Below are 22,591 nucleotides of genomic sequence, written 5' to 3' on the forward strand. Positions count from 1 at the left end.
TCTGGACAAATTTCGAAATGAATTCCTGCTAGAAGATAGATTGCTTCAAAAATGTCTGCATGGATTTCTTCAGTAATCCTTCAGATATTGCTTCAGTAATTCTCCGTGAAATTTCTCCAGATACGTATCAAAGGATTCATTTGGCACACTTTCCAAATTCCACCATGGACTTCTGTAAAAAATCTTCAGATTTTTTTCCCAGCTTTTCCTTCGGATGGTCTTCCATACAATTTCTAAGAAATTCAGCCAAATATTTCATCGGTGAGATTTCTCTGATAATACTTACTGAGAATCCTCTAGTAAATCTTTTTTTTTTTCTTTAAAATTTCTCATTTTTTTAAGTTTACTTCAGAAGTTAATTGGATAACTGATTTTGCTGGGACTTCTAGAGGTTTCGGCTTGCACTCACAGAAATAAGCGTTAACCTTCCGTAACTCGCGCGGTTGACCACCACCGTCAGCACCACGCTATTGCTGAGTACTAAAACCGAGATTTTTTTCAACGTGTTGTACAAAATACAACAGCGCGATCGCTCGAGGGTTAATTCTTTTAATTCACCGCCAACGTTTCGATCCTCGGGGTTGGATCTGTGACTGCAAACTTCATAGAAAATTGCTGCATGGATTCCTTTAGAACATCCTCTTGAAATTAAATCCAGGAAGGCTTTCACGGTTTTCTTGTGAAAATGCATTTAGAACATCGTCCATGCTGCAAAAATTCCTCTAGATTTTCCTTTAGAGGATCCTCCAGAAATTTGTCAAAGAATTCCTCTAGAAACACTCCCATGGATTACCTCAGAAATTCGTCCAGGAAATCATGTAAGGATTCAGAAATGCTTTCAGCGGTATCTACAGATAATCAAAACTTCAGAATACGTCAAGAAAATACACTTAAGGGTTTCTTTAGAAAATAAGCCATAATTCTTCCAAAATTCCCTTCAGAAATTCTTCCAGGGATTCTTTAGGACATTTCCCTGGAGATCCCTTCAAATTTTTTTATAAGATTGCTCTATAAATTTGTTCAAGGATTCCTTCTAGCACTCTGCTGTGGATTCCTTCCACAATTGCTTCATGGGTCCCGTCTTAAAATTTACCAAGGTTTTTTTCAGAAACTTATCGGTTTCTTCAGAAATTCCTTCAGGGAAACGTTAGGGAATTGTTCCACGGCAACCTTCAAATATTCCCACAAAAATTCTCCAAGAATTCCCATAGGCAACTTCACCAGGAATTATTCAAAAATTCTTCTAGGATTTGTTCAGAAAACCCATTGGGAATTTCTCTTAAGATTCCTTCAAAGGCTTGTTTCAGAAGTTCTTTCAAAGCTCCTCTAATAAGTTCTTCTAGCGGTTTCTTCAAAAAATCTGCATTCCTTTCTTCCTTCATTCTTTTCTAATTTGTAAAAGAAGTCCATCAGTGCAGTGATTTGCTCAGGAATTTCTCAGTTACACAGGAATATGTCCAGGAGCTTCTTAGGAGTTCATTCAAAAGTTCCTGCATTGGCGTAGCTAGGGGGGTTCCAGGGGCACCCCCTAGAATTTTGCCTTGATATTAGCCTTGATATTCGTTGATATGAAATTAAAACTTCACACGATATTTCCAGTATTTATTGATGGCGCATTTAAACAAAACTAAAGCTACAAACGCAATGACTTCATTTATAATTTTACGTATATTAGCGTTTTGGACTTATATTCTATAATTTAAGCACTAAAAATATGGTTTTTCTGATTAATTAGTTCAAGACCCTTCAAATAGGATTATCCTAAGATGCTATATGAAATGTGTTTCAGTTTTTCGATTCTGGCAGTGGTTTGGGTGATTAATTTTAATTTAACCATTGACCCAAAAACTGCACCACGCTCGCGCTGTATGCGACGAGCTTGGTTTTTTGATCAGCAATTTCATTGGAAATTTCTTCTGAAATTTCAATGGCAACTCATCTAAATTTCCTTCCACAATTCCTTTTTCAGTTTCTTTGCAAACTTCTTTGGCAATTCGATGGCAATTTCTTTTGTTGTTATTTATGATTTCAGTGTATTTATAAATATTGCTTCCGAAAATTGCCTCGGCAATATGTCTATAATTTTATTCTACATTGATTTTTTTTTAATTAATTCAGAAATTTCTTAAGGAATTCCTTTGGCTGCATCATCGATAATTTTTTCGGCGATTCCTTTGTGAATTACTTCGGTGTTCAGCACTTTCTTTGAGAATTCCTTTTATTATTTATGTGCAAAATCTTACAGTAATGCCTTTCAGATCTTCGGCAATTTCATTGGAAGCTTTTTCGGTAATTCCTCTGAAAATTCCCTTGGCAGTAAATTTGGAAGTTTCGCAAACAATTATTTTTATAATTCCATGGGAACTCATTTCACAATTTCTTTTGTATATTATTTGGGGATTTTTCGGCTATTTCTTTGCGAATCTCTTCGGCCATTCCTTTGCAAATTCTCTGATAGTTCCTTTGGAAATTCAAAAATTCATAATTTACAACGAAATTGTGATGTTGCGGAATGGTGTTGCCGAATCAATTTGCAAAGAAAAACTCAAAAAGATTCTCAAAAAAAACCATTAAAAATCCAAAAAAATCCTGAAAAATTCCCAGAGAAATTGCAGGATACATTTCCTTCAAAATTAAATAAGAAGTTTCCAAACAATTGGCAACTGTTTTAGAAACTTCTTAGGTAATTTTGATTGCAATTTATCCAGAATTTTTTTGGGAATATATTAGGAACTCTTAGAAGAACTATTAAAGGCATCCTTGAAGAAACTATGGAAGCTTTCCGAAGAAAATTTCCATGAAACTTGCCACAAGTAATAAAAACATTTTTTTTTCAAAGGGGTTCTCAAAAAATATGCTAAAAAATTTTTGAAAAAAGTTTTCAAAGAATTGCTTGGGTTTTTTTCTAAGAAATTACCGAACAATTTTCCAAATACCATGCCGGCGAAATTCTTAAAGGAATTATTGGCAAAATCATCAAAGAAATTTCTGATGGAATTTTAGAATGAGTTCCAAAAGGAATTGCCGAAGGAATTTTCAAGCAAATTCTGAAGGGATGTTCGAAATAATTCTGAAATAATTACCGAAGATTTTTTCAAAGAAATTCCTGAGGGATTTCTATAAGGAATTTGCCGAAAAAGATTCCAAAGCAGTAACAGAGCCGTAGCGTGATCCCATGGAAATATTTCACTAGCGCACCTTTAATTTTCCTACTCAGAGACTGTGCTGTATTTGCTCAAATAACAAGATGTTCATGATTATTTCACTAATTCAACAATAAATTTTGAGAAACCCATTGATAATTAGTTTCACCAATTTCAATTAGAAATGAGTTGAGCAACAATACAATTATTGTTTTCCTAATAAAACCAACACATTTCCTCGGTGGAACTATACTGGGCTGCACACCTGGAAACACTAGCGCCAAAAGCAAAGCAATGCCAAATTTGTACCCCTATTCGTAATGTGTCAGCGCCGCGTAATGGCCACTTTCCCAGTTATTTCAAAACAACCGTTTCAATGCTTTACACAACCGCACTGCTTGAGTTTGGACGTCTGTTCTCTGTGTTTTTATGAAGAAATCCCTGGAGGAAGTTTCGAAGGAATCCATGAAGAGCTTTCAAAAGAAACCATTACAGACATTTTGGAATCAAAGGCAGACCCAGTCAACCACATATCGTAAATCATTGTGTGGGAAAAATCGTATATTTTGATATATAGAATCAGAATTGTATAATAATATGTATATTTGTTGACAATGATTGCGTAGAACCGCATTTCATGCCAAATTAAATTTCAATTGCGATTTTGTTTCATATAGTCGTCTCCGATCATAAAAGGTGCGAGATACTATCGGTAGGATCGCACAGAATCGGATAGAATCGTGAAAAAAACATACATTCTTAGTGTCAAGCTGCAAGTTCGCTAGCATCGTATATACGATTTCTTTGAATCGTGGAAATCGTCGCTTCACATCGTATATGAATCTGCTAAATCGAGCTTGCTACCTAAAGGTATGATGAAAATCGGTGAAATCGTATACAACTTTAACAATGTTGTATATTGATCGTTTGCGTCACACTTGCGTCGTATACGACATGAATGAAATCGTAGAAATCGTATATTCATTTTTACAGTCGCATATGATTGTTACTGCACTTTCAATAGTCGAATTTTAATCTCGGAAATCGTAAATGGTTTTGTTTACATATTTGCATGATGGAAAAAAGAAAAAAATGGTATTCATCACAAATTTGTATTTTTGTTGTTGTTGACACATTCCAACCATGGTAGCAATAATTTCAACCAAATATATAGGTTTTCATACTAGCAGGTGACTTACAATAAGTGATGAATAGATTCCAACATCGATGTTAATTCTGGGCCTCTTGCACGGCACCACTTTTGGTGCCACTCAATGCACAACAACAACGCTCCCACCACAAGTCTCGCACCGTATCCTGCTAATTTTTATTCGTTTCATGCCATTCACTTTGAACTCTCTATTTTCAACTTGGCAATATAGCCAATAGAGATAACGCGCAGTTATCAATCAAAGGACCTAAGTTCGACTCCCACTGAATACCATCTGGTTTTTTTTATCTGAAAATCTTGAGTCGTATATTGGTACTCTCAATCGTAATAAGATCATGCATAATCGTATATATAGACGGATAAAATCGGTGAAATCGTAGAAATTTTTCGAGAAATCGTAAATTATGTTGGATGGAATCGCAGTAATCGTATATATGTTTCGATATGGCCTCCACTTTAGTATGTATATGCCTGTTTCGTGCATTGAATACGATTTCTTTGGTGCTATATATGTGTGACTATAACAGTTGCAATTTCGATATAGCAATCAAATTGCTGGCTGGGGATTTTCTAACGGAATATCTGGAGAAATTCTGATTGAATTTAAAATTTACGGTTTTCTGGTAGAGTTTATTACGAAATTCATGAAAAATTTGTTAGCGGAATTCTAGCAGAAATATGTGGAACAATGCTTAGTAAGCATGGAAGAATTTCGGAATGGAAGACTTTCTAAGCGATGTGATAGTTTTTTTTTTAATCTATAGCTGACTTTCAGAAGGATACTTTAAGGACTGTTCAATTTATAAAACGGACAACTTGCTTGTGCGATATCTTTTTTATTTTTCAATAAAATCATTACCAGTTTTTTGCATACCTTTCTATAGCTGTTCTCAATTGTAGGAAAAATATAACATTGAGCAATATGTTCTTTATTGTGTATCTGTAGCGGTTTTCGTAAAACTTCAATAAAAACCCATTTCTCAAAATTCGACATATTTTTCCACATACTAAACATGCATATTTTCATGAAGTTTTTAATGTATTGGAATCTTATACTATTCTACTAAAGGTAAAGCTCAATAGTTGGTCAGTAATAATGGACCAAGCCAGCCTTCAGCTTGATAAAGTGAGTTGCCTTGCTTACAAAGAAATTATTAAAAAATCTTTATTTAAGCCCTGTGATGCAATAGCACAACGGATTCGGCTGAAAATTTGTCCAGAGTAGTAGAAGTGTTAGTGTTTTCTGAATGATGCTGAAGAAAAAAATACTTTAATTGCATTCTTCATAAAACAAATATTCCATAAAGATGGTCATTGTAAAAAAATTGCATTCTTTTTGCTCCATCGATGCAAATTTTTGACTCTAGCGAATCTTGTTATTATTTATTTTCAACAAAGTTGATCCTATGTTATTGTACACCTTATTTAATAACAATCGGATGAAAAAAAAATTGTTTCCAACATCAATGTTATGTAAAATTTGCATTAGGCTGCATTGTTATTTGGAAGAACCTTCAAAGAACGAAACTGTTTTGATTACTGTGCCTGTAATGGCGCACAGTAACCAAACCAGCAATGCTATTAAGAATCAGTTTTCTGCATTTGAATCCACATCATTCCTACTTTCGACTGGATGCATAAAAAAATGTTTATTGAATATTTTCATGTCCTTTTTGCTTTACAATTGAATTTTAATCAAAAAATCGAATCTCACTTGAGACTTTAATATTTCAACAACTAATTTTCCAATTGAGTTTAAACTTAACCAGAATGTATATTACTCATGCTGCTGCAGCATGGCACCTACTTATCTGATATTAAAAACGATATACCATATGTGAACAGTAATTTTATATATATTTTCAATTTTCAGGAATCGTAAAATCCACCGCATTTATCACCTGGCCGATTTTCTATGAATTAAAACTATTTTTATTCGATTCAAAAATCATTACTATAATGAAAAATGATGTACTGAACAACGATGCAAGGGTGGTTAAATTTGAACAACGCGTCTTCTTTTTATAACCTTGTAAAGTTGTCCGTTTTATAAATTGAACAGTCCTTAGTGGAATTCGTAAAGAAAGCTGTAGAAGATTTTCTAAAAAAAAAACCTGGAAGAATTTCTGACGGAATTCTTTGGATTTCTTACGGAATCTCTGCAGGGTTTTCCATAGGAGTTTATGGAGGAATTACTGCAAAAATCTATTGAAGAGTTTCTAGGTACCTAATCCTTAAAGATACTTTTGCAGGAATAGCCATAAGAATTCCAAAGAAAACTTTGGAACTCTGAAGAAATTGTGGAAGATTATTCAATAAAATTCTTGGAAAGATATCGGGACAATTCCTATGACTAATTTCTGAATAAACTCCTAGATAACTGCCTGAAAGACTCCTTGGAAGAATTTCTGATGGAATTTAGAAACTCCGAAATTTCAAGAAAAGCTGGAGAAGAATTTATTTTTTTAAGGATCCCTAAATGAGTTTCTGAGAATTTTTTTAAAGTAATTCTTAAAGAATTTTTCAAAGAAATCCCTTGAGAAAATTTCTGAAATATTTTTTGAAAGATTGAAAGATTTTCTGATGGCAACCTAGCAAAAAAATCTAAAAAAAATGCTTGGTGAAATCGATGAAGTAATTTCTGGAATACAATATTTTATTTGGGGAAGAGGAATAAAAAAAACACTCAATGGTAGTTTTTTTGGTGAGAACGACCTAAAAATTCTGCTAGATTTGCAATAGATTAAGCGCAAACAAAAATTAACTGGAAATAACAGTTGTATGGACTGAAAGATTTTTTTTTCAAAGGAATTGTTAATGAAATTCCAAAAAAAATACTCGAAATAAGTAACATTGGAATTGGCGAATGTTTTCTGAAAGAATCGGCTGTATGAATTCCTTAAATAATTACTGAAGAAATCTTGAAGAAAATACCGAAGTAAAACTGAATAGCACATTAAAAAAGTTCCGACGAAATTCTCGAAAAAAAAATAGATGGAATTTCCGAATATATTTGCAAAATAATTCGCGAGGAAGTTGTTAGAGTCATTGTCGAATGAATTACCAAAAAAAAAACTGCTGACGTAATTGATAATGTTTGAGAGACTACTAAAAAATTCCGAATAATTTGTTGATGGAATTAAAAAAAAAACGCCAAACAAACTTCTTAAGGGATTGCCGCAGAAGTTTTCATGGTAATTACCGATGAAATTGTCAAAAGATGTGCCGATAGTTATTTTGTAGTTAATTAAAATAAAAAAAATAATTTAATTAAAATTTAAAAAAAATCTAAACGTATTACCGAAGAAATTCTCAAAGAAATTGCCGAAGGGAGTCCAATGAAAATGCAAAAAAAATTATCCAATTCCAAAGAAATTACTGATAAAAATTTCAAAATGTATCTAAATTGGCGTACAAATGGTAATACAATTTTCAAATAAATTGCCGGGAATATTCCCTGAGGAATTGCCGAAAGAATGTTTTGCCGTCAACAAAAAAAAACTCGATTATCCGGTCGAGTTTTGGAACTTCCGAAAACATGTTTCTTGCTTACAGAATGCTGTTAGAAGTTGAAATTTCGACACTGATTACTAATCAAAGTTTCACGAAAGTGAAAATTTCAGTTTCATACAGCAATTCATTTACCAGATATATGTTTGTGAAGCTTGACAACGCGACTCAGGATTGATTTAAATTTGGTGTCTTTTACAAAAAGTTTGTAATTTAGCTCAAGAATAATGCGTTGATGTCCTCAACATGATTTGCCGCAGTCGTGCACATCTGTTTATGATTGCGATTAAATTAACGGTATAGTCAGGGTTAGTTCTTCCCGCGCCGCAGTATATTATTAAACTAGGAAATTGAGGGTAGATCGGTATTCCTTTAACAAAAAAAAGCAAACTCGAAGCTTCTGAAACTGGCACCCCTATAGTGCGGAAGTAACAACACGTATCATCAGGTTGATGGTTTATTACAGAATGATCGTGATGATTCCTACGTCAGTCTACTCTCAGATGTCAATGACTACTATGTTAAGTATGTTGATGTGATGTGGGAGGTTTAGTGATATACTCTACTTAATTACTACAACCCCCTAGGCACCCCTTAGGAAAAAATCCTAGATACGCCAATGAGTTCCTGCAGGAATTCCTCCAGAGATTCTAACATTATTCTTTTCAGTAATACAGGAAGGAATTCTACTAGAGATTCCTTCTGTTTTTCCCAAAAGCTTTTCTGGCATTTCCTTTAATTAACTCAGAAATATTTCTTAGGCATTTCCACAGGAACTCCTTTAGAAATATTACATGAGTTTTTTCTAGGCATCTTTACGGAAGCTTATCTAAGACATGTCTTAGATTCCGTTTGAAATATCTGCACTGAGCGATCCAGGAATACTGTAAGAAAATAATTTAATTCATGCAGAAATGCCTTCAATAGTTCTTTTTAGAAATCGCACCTGCGATTCCGTTAGAAATTTCTCCTCGGATTCCTTCAGAGATTTCTGCAGAATATGTTTCAGATATTCCTACAGGGATTTTTTTTTTCAATACTCTCGCAGAAATTGCACAACCATACTGGAAGAGATCTTGGAAGAATTTCTTAAGGATTTTTAAGAAAATCTCAGGAAGATTATCTGAAGAAATCTTTTAAAAATTGTCAGGTGTTACTTTTGGAAATTCCTAGCAGACATTTTTTAAAAAATAATCTGGAGGGAAATCCCTTTTTTATCTGTATTAACGAGATTTCTAGAGGAACATCCGCAAGAATTTTTGAAATAAGGCCGTTACAAATATTTATTTCACTTTTTGTCCCACCACTCTTTGGCTGGTCGAGGGGGGGGGGATAAAAATAATAAAGCATTTAATCTGAAAAATATTTAAAACTCATCGGATTTGTTAAAGAATTTTCACCAATCCCCGAAATTTTGATAAAAATGTTTTAATCTGCCCTCTCAAAATGCAAAATCCAGCCAAAAATTTTAGAAGGGGGGAGGGGAGACAAAAAGTCAAAATATAATTTGTATCAGCCTAATCTCTTAATCTTCGTGGAAAAAAAATTCCTTGAAAATCATAGCATATTCTAAAGAAATCCTGGAGAATTACCTGGAGAAACCGCTGGAGTAATTTCTACAAGAATGTCTGGAGAAATCCCAAAGGAATACTCCGGGCGAAAATATGAAAATATACCTGGAGGAATTTTCAAAAAATATTTGAAGAATAACATGTAAGAATGCATACACGAACTTCTGTAGCATTATTGTAAGAATTCTGCTAAAATTGGTCTAGAAAGTTTGGCGAAAATCTTTTTTCTTTCCAAAATTAGGAGAACGTTTGATAAATCCTTCAAGAACCCCAAATGCATTTCTGGCGATATCCCTTGAGGATTTAAATAAGTAAATAGGAAGGAGTATATTCTAAACCCGTTTCACACAAACTACGTGAACAAATAATTTATGGAGGGGTTTCACTGGAATAGTTTTTAATTTAGCGCAATGTTCGAGTAATTTCTATGGCGGCGTTCTAGTAGAGGGGGCGCAGCTTTTCGAAAGCTTTAAGAAACCATGATTTTACTATGGCAGCACTGGTCTCAGAAGGAGTTCGTAAATCTCCACAAAAGCAATTCCCGAAATAATTCTTGGAAGAGTTTCTTTAAAAAAATAATCTTGATGAATCTCTAGGAATTTTTTTTATGCGATTCCGGCAAGATTTTCTAAAGACATCCCTAGAATATTTTCTATAATAATCATTGGAAGATTTTAAGAAAGAGTTTCTGGAGGAATTTCTAAAGCAATCCGTTAAACAATATTGCATTGGCCGCAATCAATAGTAGGTTTTCTACAGGAATCCTTGCAAAAACTTCTGAACTCTGAAGGAATTCGTAGAAAATTTCTTGAGGAACTTCGGAACCATTCGTTGAATATTTTCAAAAGTAAACTCAGAAAATAATATGAAAGAAGCTTTGAAGAATTTTATGAAAGAATTCTGAATTTCTTATTGATAGGGCAGGATCGTGGCTTCCGGCTGGGATTGGGATCACACACGGGCAGAACACTACCGGGGCCGGTCACTATCGGCGGAACTGGGCACCACAAGAATTCACCACACAAAAACTACTAGTTTTACACTTCTGGATCACTTTATTTAGCGTTTTGGAAAAGAACTTTATTTCTCGAAGGTTCGATTCTTACTGACTAACTTTATTCTATTTCGTTCTAGTTTTACCCTACGTTGTGTGAAATATTTCCATTTGAATGTGCTATAAAAAAACTACTATAAAATTAAACATTTCAAATTGCTACCAACTAAACTGACAGCACGGTTACTGTAGCGTACCTGCTTTCGACAGCTAACAGTTTGAGAACTGTCATCGCCGCCACCTGAAATTCAACAATTTCACTACCACTACTACAAACTTAATCTTACGAATTCAATGAGCTTGAAACAAATGTTGACAATTAACTTTTAGCATTTCTAGATTTCATTAGGACATTCCAGGGGTAGCAGGCAAATTTTCGTTATTGGTCGACGGATAATCCCTCTGCTGGTTCGTAGATCCACGACTCGGATGAGCCCATCTGGTCCAGGGATGACATCGACGATTCTCGCTAACGGCCACTTCACAGGAGCGAGAAACTCATCGACCACGACGACCATTCTTCCAGGTTGTATTTCGGTGTTCGGGATGATTTGTTTGGTTTCCTTCTGCAGCTCTTGCAGATACTCAGCCTGCCATTGATGCCAGAATTGTTGGATGCGATGACGTAGCCTCCGATAATGATCCAGCCGGTTGATGGGAGTCTGACTACAGTCGTCTTCAGGGAGAGCGGTTGCTGTAGTCCCAATGAGGAAGTGTGCCGGTGTGAGGACGGCCAAGTCATTCGGATCCTCGGTGAGCGGTATCAACGGACGGGAGTTCATTGATGACTCGATTTCTGCCAGCGCTGTAGTCATTTCTTCAAAGGACAGCCTTGAGTCACCGAACTGTCGGTGCAAGTGTTTCTTCGCGACCTTAACTGCCGCCTCCCACAATCCACCAAAGTGCGGAGCTTTCGGAGGAGTCATGTGCCATTGGATGCCCTGATTCGCACAGTAGGTGGCCACATCTCCGGACGATTCTTCCTCCTGTAGCAGCTGGTACAGTTCGCGAAGTTCGTTGCGAGCACCTTCGAAGTTTTTTCCGTTATCGGAATGGATATGTGCCGGACAACCTCGACGAGCGATGAATCTTCGAAGTGCGGTGATGAAAGCTGGGGTAGATAAATCGCTCACAAGCTCCAGATGCACTGCTTTTGTGGCGAAGCAGACAAACACGCTAATGTAGGCCTTGGTTGGAGACGCTCGTTTGTGGATCGCTCTGATGTATACTGGTCCGGCGTAGTCAATGCCGGTGACGGAGAACGGACGACTTGGAGTTATTCTCTGTATGGGCAGCTGCCCAATCTGCTGCCTGGCAGGAACGGGAGAGGCACGAGCGCATCGGAAGCAGTTTCGCATGACGCTGTTGACTACTCGTCGACCTTGTATGGGCCAATATTCTTGACGGATGGCTGCTAGAGTCACACGGCCGCCACCGTGGAATAGTCGCAGGTGGTAATGTTTGGCAACTAACCGTGTAAGTGGATGGGAACTGGGAAGGAGGATGGGATGTTTGGACAAGTAAGGCTGCTCGGAGAGGCGCAATCTACCACCGACTCTTAGGATTCCGTCCGAGTCAACGAAAGGACTCAAAAGGCGCAAAGTTGAGTGTTTGGATACTGATTTCCCCTTCCCCAAGTACCTTATCTCCTCTGTGAATGCATCGGCTTGGGCTAATTTTATCAGACGCATTCGGGCTATCGACATTTCATCCACAGTGATCGATTTTGTAATCGTTCCCAACTCGGGCTGTGACGACGTTGACGTTTTGCGACGACAGGCGTTGATGAAGCGAAGACAATATGCTGTCACTCGAGACAAACGATTGTAGGAGGATGACGTGCTGAAGATTGGGTTCGCTTCGGGTTTGTTTTGGATCGCCGCCACCATCTTTCGCCGTTCTAGGACATCTTCAGGTGTATTCTGTTGCTTCGCTGTTACAGGCCACTCAGTTTCAGGTTGTTCGAGCCAGGATGGTCCCCAGTAAACCACATATCGTATTAACATGTGTATCTAATATCGCTTATCTATTCTTCAAAAATCAGAATCGCAAAAGATGTTATAGTTTGTCAACGTACTGGCAAATACAGTTGTATATTGATCATCATTGCGATTCGTTTACAACAGTCTGAACCATAAACAAAACAAGCTGTAAATATCGTAATAAAAACTCGCTTCAAGTTGTATAGATTAACATCATATATCATGTCAGAGAAGTTTTGAACAAAATCTCAACGACTCGTTGCAAACTACCACCCAAACTTGTATTTAAAAATAAAATCAACACCTTTAGGCTGAAAGCATGAAGGCAAGTGCTACCACAAAAAAAAACCGTAAGTGCAATACAGTCTACGCTGTCTCTACTGGCAAAATTAAACATAATATGATTAATCTAATTGAAGCACCTTGCTACTACCATTCCTCAATAATTCAAATAGGCTATGTGGCGTTTGGTGCCAAGGCGGTGATTGAAATTAAAGGACATCATGGTAGTTTCCCCTTGCCAATGAAAGTCGGTTATTCAGGATTGATTTAGACAAGCTTCCTTGCCTTTCCGTTGGGGTGTCCGTTGGGGATGACACCAAAATGATTGTACTTACTCTTTGTGGTATTTCCAGGAATACAAATCCACCAGTACTGCACCAGCAAGCAGCACACATTTTTCTGCATTGGCCGTTTCCCAGTACTCGCGGTACGATGTATGCCGCTCCGTGACCACTTCCTGTTTTTTGGCACCCGCTGGATGTGTGCTATAGCATTGTAATTTCAAGCTATTCCTGTTCCGGGATGCCTTCTCTAGCTCCGGATTGGTATCGATCCGTCATCTACCTGTACGAATCGTTTCCTTCTGCACGCTCCTAGAGATGTTTCAAAAAGATGTTTCGCATATCTTGGCGTTCGATCCGATTGTTTTCCTGGTGGTTCAGAGCTGATGTCGAACGAAGCACTGGGTGATATACCCATATCGGAACACATTACCACCGACCGGACAACGCAATAATTCGCGGTCAAAGATAATTTCGCAAACTTTATTTCGCGATGGCGGCGGCGGCGGCGGCGACGACGACGACGACGATGTGAACGGGATATAACTAAAATGTAAACAAGGCTAGTCGGAAATAGCGTGATTCAAACTCACTACAAGTTGTATAATGTGACAGTTCTATGGTATTTATATATCAGTTCAGAAAGATAACAAATGAAATCGCAAGTACTTAGGAAAAATTGTCTCCAGTTTTCGTATCAGCAATGGTATAATTACAATTCAAGTGTCATGAGCCAAAGAGCTTGAGCTTTTATTGGACTGAAATTATTACCTACTTAAGCAAGATGAGTTAGTCCAGTAGTATGATAGCGATCTTGAGAAACACGAGGTCTCGAGTTCGAGGCTGGATGTCAACTTTTTTTTATTTATAGCAAAAGTTTGAATCATCGTATTAGCAATCGGAAGAAATCATTGTTTGATTTTTCTTTGGTTATTTTGGACATCGTATTACTGATCATTTGAAGTCAAGCATTGTCGCCAGAAGTACGTATATGGCCTCCACTTTGGTACGTATATAGCAGTTATGTGCAGTTTATACGATTGAATTGGTTTTTATATGAAGATGTATATCAAAAATTATACAGACCAAAATGTTTACTGGGTCCACGATGCCACAGTTCACTACCGAGAAAGTCGTCCACCTTCATCCCTCTGGTGATAAGGTCCGCAGGATTGTGTTTACCGGCGACGTGATGCCAACGAGATCCCTGGGTGGTGTTTTGTATTTCCGAGACCCTGTTCGCAACGAAGGTGTTCCAGGTGTACGGGGGTGAACGCAACCATTCCAAAGTGACGGTAGAATCAGACCAGAAATGCGATTCGGAGATAGGCATATCGAGTGCAACGACAACCTTTTGGTGCAATCGTGCAGCGATGACGGCAGCAGACAGTTCCAGGCGGGGGAGAGAAATTCGTTTTAGTGGTGCTACCCTCGATTTCGAAGCCATTAATTGAACCTTAGTTCTGCCCTCGGTGTCGGTGGATCGAGCATATATGCAAGCGCCGTAAGCTTGCTGGGATGCATCCGCGAACGTATGCAATTGGACGGTGGAATTTGGTAGGAGGGCATAACGGTCAGTTCGGTAGGAGGATATTCTAGGCAATTCGATACGGTAGCTTTCCCATTTCGCTCGTATGGTATCGGAAACTTCCTCGTCCCAGCCGCAGGGTTGCAGCCAGAGCTCCTGTAGTAGGATTTTCGCTCGTATGATGACAGGTGCAGTAAGCCCTAGTGGATCGAAATGTTTGGATACTGCAGACAGAATCGATCTTTTTGTGGGTGGGCCGCTGCTGATATCAGGAGTGGAGTCGAAGAGCAGCTGATCAGTTCCGGGTTCCCAGCTCACTCCCAGCGCCTTGGTACATTCGTTGTTGTCGAACTTTAGGGTTGGCTGAGTACCAATTTGTGACGGATCCAGTCCCTCAAGCACATTTGGGTTGTTCGATGTCCACTTTCGCAGTTGGAATCCCCCTTTGGCCAGCAGCTCGTCCAGTTCTTCTCGGGTTTGGATTGCCTCTTCCTCTGTGTTTGCTCCCCCTATGTAGTCGTCCACGTAAAATCCCTTCTTGACCGCCGGTCTACCAAGTGGGTAGGCATCTCCCTCGTCCGTAGCCAGCTGCTGCAAGGTACGGGTGGCCAGGAATGATGATGGCGCTAGCCCGTAAGTAACCGTGGTCAACTCATATGTATCGATGGGGTCGTTTGGGTCAAATCTCCATAGAATCCGTTGCAGTGGAGTATCGTCAGGATGGAGTAACACTTGTCGGTACATTTTTGCAATGTCCGCTACTAAGGCAACGGGATATTTCCGGAAACGGAGGACGAGGGTCAGTAATTCTTCCTGAACGATCGGACCAACTTGGAGGGCATCATTAAGGGAATATCCGGTGGAATTTTTGGCTGATCCATCAAATACCACACGGACTTTCGTGGTAGTACTGGCCTCTTTTAGGACAGCATGGTGAGGTAAGTAGTGGACCTGTTGCGGTTCTGGTTCGCTTGGTGGGACAAGTCTCATGTGGCCAAGTAGAAGATACTCTTCCAGGAAGGTGTGGTATTCTTCTTTCAGATGCGGCTCTCTGCTCAGCCGTTTCTCAAGGCAATGAAAACGACGAAGGGCCGCGGATTTCGATTCACCAAGCATGTGGTCGAAGTTCGGATGGCGAGGCAGACGGACCACATATCTCCCCTCGGGAGTGCGGGAAACGTGGGAGGAATAGTGAGATTCACACTGCTGTTCTTCCACGGAGTAGCTTGGTTGCTTTTCCACTTCTTCGATGCGCCAAAAGCGTTCCAGTGCTTCTTGGAGGGGATCGGAAAGTGAGACGTGGCAAGCTACGGGGGGCAATGTGATGGGTTTTTGTTTTCTACCGGTCACAATCCAACCGAAAACGCTTTCGACAAGGACGGGATTTTCACCTTCTTCGACTCGGGTACCAGGGTTAATGTAGGTGAAAAAGTGCTCGGCTCCGAGTAGCATATCGATAGCGCCGGTCTTGTTGAAGGTGGGGTCGGCTAGGGACAGATCTTTGGGGGCATGCCAGTCATCGGCAGAAGAGGAAACCACAGGCAAGTCAATCGTAATACGGGGCATGACCAGAAAATCTAATCCGATTTCGAAGTTCGAGGTTCGCGATCGGATGGTGGCACTGACGGAGTGGTTCACGTTGGAGGAGGACTCACCGACACCGAACACAGGGATGCTGATCTTTCTCCGCTTCAGTCGTAGAAGTTGGCATAGCCGATCGCTGATAATATTGGATTGCGAGCCATTATCCAATAATGCTCGGGCGGGATGCGCTTGCCCATTGCAATCAATTACCATCAACACGACCGTCGACAACAAAACATTCGCGTTCGATGTTTGGGACGAATTGGTTGTCTGAGTAGTGACAGCATTCGTGGATGTGGGTGATCGTTTGCTGTTGTTTGTTATGGCTACCTGCTTCGTGATGGGCTTCGTTGAGCATGATGCGATGCTGTGTTAGACGAGGTAAACGATTGATCGGCGTTGAGTGGGTGGTAGCCGGGGTGGAGCAATGAATGGTGTCGTTTCTTGCAGTGACGGCAGGAGAATTTCGACTGACAATTGCGAGCGAGGTGGTCTTGGCGAAAACAATTGTGGCAGAGATGATGTTCATTCACAACTTGCAGTCGTTCGGCAGTGGACATTTTCTCGAATTTCGGGCATTGGAAGAGTGGGTGATGTTGATCGCAGGAGTGGCATTTTCGAGGGGTGGCTTCGGTTACAGCATGGGAAACGGTTTTGTGGAACGATTGACGACGAAACATTGGTGGTTGGTGATTCGATGCTGGCTGTGCTTGGTGGTTCACAGACATGGATTCCAGCACCCTGATGCGACGTTGGAGGAACTCGATAAGACAAGCGTAATCGGGGTTGTCGGTGGTTGTAGCGAAGTCTTCCCAAGCTTTTTGTGTAGCGTCGTCGAGTCGGAGGCATAGAAGATGCTCCAACATAGTGCTCCACGAGTCGATTGGCTCACCAAGTTGGCGGAGGGTTTTGGTGTGGCGCTCATACTCGTCAACGACGGAATGCAGTGCGGCGGCGGATTCTTTCTTCATTCGGGGGCAGTCGAGAAGGGCTTGTAGGTGACGTTTCTTCAGAAGGTAGTCGTTAGCATAGCGAGAGACGAGTGTTTGCTATGCAATGTTGTAGTTGGCGGAGCTGATACCGATCGACTCAATGAGTTGAGCTGCTTCCCCTTTCAGAGCAGCGCGAAGGTAGTGGAATTTCTGAATGTCGTGAACTTCGGGATTAGAATGAATGAGGGCGACGAAGGTGTCGTGGAATGCTAGCCAATTATTATAATCGCCGTCGAATTCCGGCAAAGTGATGGTTGGCAACTTGATACCGGAGAGCCCGGAGAGAGACGATTGGGGGATTGCGCTAGTAGATGTAGGTACATTGGGGAGGAAAGATTGGAGAGCAGCCTTGATTTGGAAGTAGCGGGTTTCGTTGTGGGAACGGAAAGCTAGGTTCTGTGCCATACCTTGATTGGTTACTTCCATGTCCTCGAGCTGGGTCTGCACATCCTCCAGTCCCATCCACACGGTATCGAGGTTCTCGAGTCGCAGTTTCACCTGGCCTTGGTCCCGTTCCGCCTCGTACTTCTCGACGAACTGCTCGGCTCGTCCCAGTGCAGCGATGAGGGTCGTACGGCGGTTGATGAGCTGTTGCCTCGAGCGATCGTCCGCCATTGCGGAGGCAGGTTATCGTTGGTCGCACTTCTCAAGGCTAGGTTTGAGCCTTGTATTTTATTCAAAAACGGCAGTTGGCTTGCGGATTCGGCGATTTGGTTTCACGGTTGATACTCTGTTGGCGGTTGGCAATGGCGTAGGTCACTTGCTAGGTGTAGCAGTTAACGGTTGATCACACTTCCAGAAGGTTCGAGATTCTCCGGATCGGACACGTGGTTGGAGAAAAAGAGGAAAAAATCTCAAGGCACCCGCGGTAAACTTCTGCGCACTTCGGAATTATACGTACCGAGTGCCTAATTAGATTAGGCCTTGTATTAAAATTCAAGCGGGAACTCCGGAGAAGCTTCTCGATGGCGTCGGAGTACAAAAGGCTCCGGGGAAGATGGCGATCTTGTGAATACCCTTGGGGCACACAATGGTGCGGAACGATGGCGGTAGATAGCGTCGATGTCCGTTATGCGATGGCGGGAATTCTGGGAGGAAACCTGATCCTGGTCACGGCACCAAGATGATAGGGCAGGATCGTGGCTTCCGGCTGGGATTGGGATCACACACGGGCAGAACACTACCGGGGCCGGTCACTATCGGCGGAACTGGGCACCACAAGAATTCACCACACAAAAACTACTAGTTTTACACTTCTGGATCACTTTATTTAGCGTTTTGGAAAAGAACTTTATTTCTCGAAGGTTCGATTCTTACTGACTAACTTTATTCTATTTCGTTCTAGTTTTACCCTACGTTGTGTGAAATATTTCCATTTGAATGTGCTATAAAAAAACTACTATAAAATTAAACATTTCAAATTGCTACCAACTAAACTGACAGCACGGTTACTGTAGCGTACCTGCTTTTGACAGCTAACAGTTTGAGAACTGTCACTTATTTTTTAAAATGAATTGCTGGAGGAATTTCTGAAAGAATTCGTGGAAGATTTTCTGAATTGAGTCCCTACAGGCTATTCCAGAAGTATCCATGTGGAAATTCTAAAAACAATCCATGGGAAATATTTAAAGACGTTCTGAAAGATTCTGATATCAAGAAGATTTTATGAAAGAAGACATTAAAATTGTTTAAGGAATCTGGGATCTCCAGTTAGCCTAGTGGTTAAGAATATGGATCGCCAATCCAGAGACGGCGGGTTTGATTCCCGTTTCGGTCGGGAAAATTTTCGCGACTCCCTTGGCATAATGTATCATTGTACTTGCCTCACAATATACAAGTTCATGCAATGGCAGGCAAAGAAAGTCCTTCAATTAATAACTGTAGAAGTGCTCAAAGAACACTAAGTTGAAGCGAAGCAGGCCAAGTCCCAGTGAGGACGTCGAGCCATAAAAAAGAAGAAGAAAAACCTTCAAATACTAGAATAGTATTTTCGTTTTATTTTTTTTATTTTCCCTCCCAAAATCTGCCCAAAATTCTTAAATATACTTCTTAAAAATAAGTTATAATATATAAAATATCTCTTAGAATTCTACCTGGAACTTTTCCAGGGTTTTCATATCAATGTAAAGTAAATCATAAAAGATTTCTCCCGAATAAATCACATTTCCAAAAGCTATGATTGGACAAAAGTGGGCTAATAGTCAAATCGAACTCAAACTGGAAGAAGACAAGCACTTCGGGTTAAAAAAATCAAATATCTAAAAAAATTCGATTTTTTATCTATTTTAATGTACTTTTTGAACAGTGATGGGCCGTTTTTGTTAGTCCCTGGTTTTATCGACCCCCAATTTTGTCAGCCTTTTGAACAAAAAAAATGAAATTGTTGCTGTGAGTCCTCTAGGAATTTTCACTTCGATTTTTCAAGGGATATCTAATGATGTCCCTTCTGGAATTTCTCTGAGACTTCCTCCATAAAATCTTCCAGATATTTCTATAAGAATCGTTTCAAATATTTCACTACGATTTTTCAAGCATTCTGCCTGCAGTACCTCCGAGAGTTTTTCTTAAGATTCCTTCAGGAACTCTTGCTGGAATTCCTCTAGAAATTCTTGCGGTATTTCTGCAGGATTTTTTCCAGAAATTGCTACAGGAGCTCCGTTAGGAATGTTTACAGATTGATTGTAACGATTTCTTTAATACTTCCTCCTATGTTCAAGAATTTATCCTAGAATTTTCCAAAAAATCCCCTTAGGATTCCTTAAGAAACTCCTGCTAGGGTTTCTCCAGAAATTCTACAGGAGATATATCCAGGGATTTCTCTAGGACTTTCTCTAGGGATTTCCCCAGAATTCTTTTATAGATTTACATGTGCGGCTTCCTCTATGGATTTCCCGGGGTTTCTTCTTATGAATGTTTCAATATTTCTTCTTGGTATTCTACTTGGAATATCGTGGTATTGCTTCAGGGTTTTCTCTTATAATTTCAGAGTTCTTGAATTAATGATAGATTGCCATTTCTGCTGGGATTCCTGGAGGAAGCGCTGCGGATATTTCTCCAGAACTTTTGCAGGAATTCCTCCAACTTTTTTAGAAATTTTGTCTGAAATCCTAACAGGGATTGACTCAGAGATTTTAATAGGTAGTCCTCCAATGGTTCTTCTAGTAGTTACTTCAGGGATTTATTCAGGAATTCCACTAGGGATGCCTCTGGAAATTTCTTCGGATATTGCAATACAGATTCATTCAGTAATTAGCCAAAGGACTTATCCGGGAATTCCTGTATAGATTTCTGCAAAAAAAAACTACTTACAGGATCCTTCAACAAATCTTAAGAGGGTGTCGTCATGTAACTCTCCAGGAATTCCTAATTGCACCAAGGTTTTTCAGGGGTTTCTGTTGGGATTTTTAGAGCACTATCTAGGAATTGTTCCACAGAGATTCTTTCAAGTTTTTTTTCTTCAAGGATTTCTTTAGGACCAGGACTATTCCAGAAGTTTCCTCATGAACTCCTCAAGGCATGTATCCGGTAATTTTTGTAGGCAATAATACTTCCCAAAATTACATCATGGATTTATCCAAATATTTATCTTGGTGTTTTTCTCTAGGAATTCTTCTAAGGATTCACTCTATGACCAGCTCAGAACCATTTTTATGAGTAAAGAAGTAATTTTGAAAAATGTACCGATTTTGTCAGTCTCAAATTCTACTTGGGGCTGGAAAATAGGGATCTCACTGTATTCTGATCTTGCGTTAAAGGCGATCTTAAACTACCTCCCAGTCAACACACGATCGCATATGATGTTGGATAGGATGCTAAAGTGGAGGCGATATATGCACATTTTACACGTGGTTAAATGGGAGCAGGTACGCATATGGCCTCCAGTTTAGCATCCTATTCAACATCATATAAGCCTTTGTGTTGACTGGGCTGAGCCTCCATAAAAAAAATCTCTGCTACGCCTAACTATGCAGACATAACTTACCGATTTCGCGCCACTCCAATGCCCAGCTCTCGACTGTCCTTCCAGACGACCTGCGTGAAGTGGCCAGTCTTCAGCGTGGACGGCTCCTTCCCGTAGACGTGCGTCGACTCCTCGCTGTACCAGTTCTCAACCGGTTCCCGCCCGGTGATCACTACCGTAGCGTTAGGCGAGCTCCACGAGCAGAAAATGTTCTCCCCATACTGTGAATTGCTTCGGTGAACCAGGACCCCCCGTGCCGCTATGACCTTGGCCCATTCTTCGGCGTACCGGCAGAGGCGCTTGTTCAACTTCAGCGGCAGTACTCCGTGCTTGGTTCGGTACTCATTGTGGGCCTTCAGACACTCCAGCTCGAAGTCGTTGAACAGCGACCTCCGCAGGGAGCTTTGGGAAGCCGACAGGGACGGAGACTTGTGCCGCAGGTTACCGATTGAGGGACTCTTGGAGCACCTGGTCGGCTTTGGTGTGGACGATGCGAACTCCGTGCGATTGTTATTGCTCCGATCCAGCGATTTGTGCCGCTGCTGTTCCTTCAGTATCGAATGGCTTGTGACCGTGGTGGTCGTGGTGCAGTTGTTGTTCCGATCGCTCTTTGCCGAGGAAGTTGCCGAGGCAGTCTGCTGTTCCAGCTCGGTCGTGGTAGTGAGAACCGTCCTAAGCGGGCTTATCGAGAGCCGAGGAGATCCCATCAACTTGCTGGTGGAGAGCGATTTAGTCATATCGTTGCCGGTGAGGTCGAACTTCTCCTTGAAGACCACCGTGCGATCGGGTTTGTGGCCCTTGTACGTCTGGATGGTTTCCATCGTGATAACCTCGCATAGTGGGTCCTGGGGAGTTGGAAAAAATGAAATACCCATGATAGTGAGGAATGAAATTATTGTGCACTTGGTGTTCCTTCAATTCTTTCTTGACGTAGGATGTGTTATTCTTAAGAGTATCTTTATACGGGGATAACTGGCTGTTTGTCTATTTATTATATAAAACTTTTTTATATATTTCCAATACCCTTCTCATGACAGAAAGTTAATTTTGTACGAATAACGGAGAAATACAGTAACTAACGAGCGCCAAAAGAGCCGTTCATAAACCACGTAGACTTTTCGAATAAACAACGATATCTACATGACGGAAGGGGGACCAGAAATGGGTAAAAGTTGATCTGCGTGGTTTATGAACAGCCCTAAAGCCCTTTATCCCCATAACTTTGCTGATTGCTTACTAAACCATTTGAAGCCGGAATTTTCCCACGCGTTATTATAGAGTATTTTCTACGTAATGCTGTGGTTTTGGTGCGCAATAGCGTGAAAAGGGTAGAATATGAGGCAAAATATTTTTTTCTGGATTTCCTAGGTCATCCAAACTGTACTTGAGTTTAAACCCTGAAGTCTACGGGTGTGACGGGGATTTCTGTCATTATACAAAGCTACGATTTGTAATCTATCATGTCCAGTAAGTCTTCTGAATGTTCAATAGACAGTATCAGATTTGTCGGGATAATCTAGGTCATCCAAATT

At 40.2% G+C, this 22,591-nt stretch overlaps 1 protein-coding gene across 7 annotated transcripts in view; it reads right to left on the bottom strand.

Moving 5' to 3' along the window:
• The window catches only part of LOC109622511 (uncharacterized), a 112,374-nt gene that overhangs the window by 1,177 nt on the left and 88,606 nt on the right, over positions 1-22,591 (bottom strand). For all 7 annotated transcript variants that reach the window (XM_062854384.1, XM_062854387.1, XM_062854385.1 and 4 more), the window contains one exon: positions 21,081-21,904. In XM_062854384.1, coding sequence (XP_062710368.1) covers positions 21,081-21,904 — 824 coding nt within the window. The remainder of the gene's footprint in view (positions 1-21,080; positions 21,905-22,591) is intronic.

This window comes from Aedes albopictus, chromosome 2 (assembly GCF_035046485.1).
Source record: "Aedes albopictus strain Foshan chromosome 2, AalbF5, whole genome shotgun sequence".
In the NCBI taxonomy this organism is placed as follows: Eukaryota; Metazoa; Arthropoda; class Insecta; order Diptera; family Culicidae; genus Aedes; species Aedes albopictus.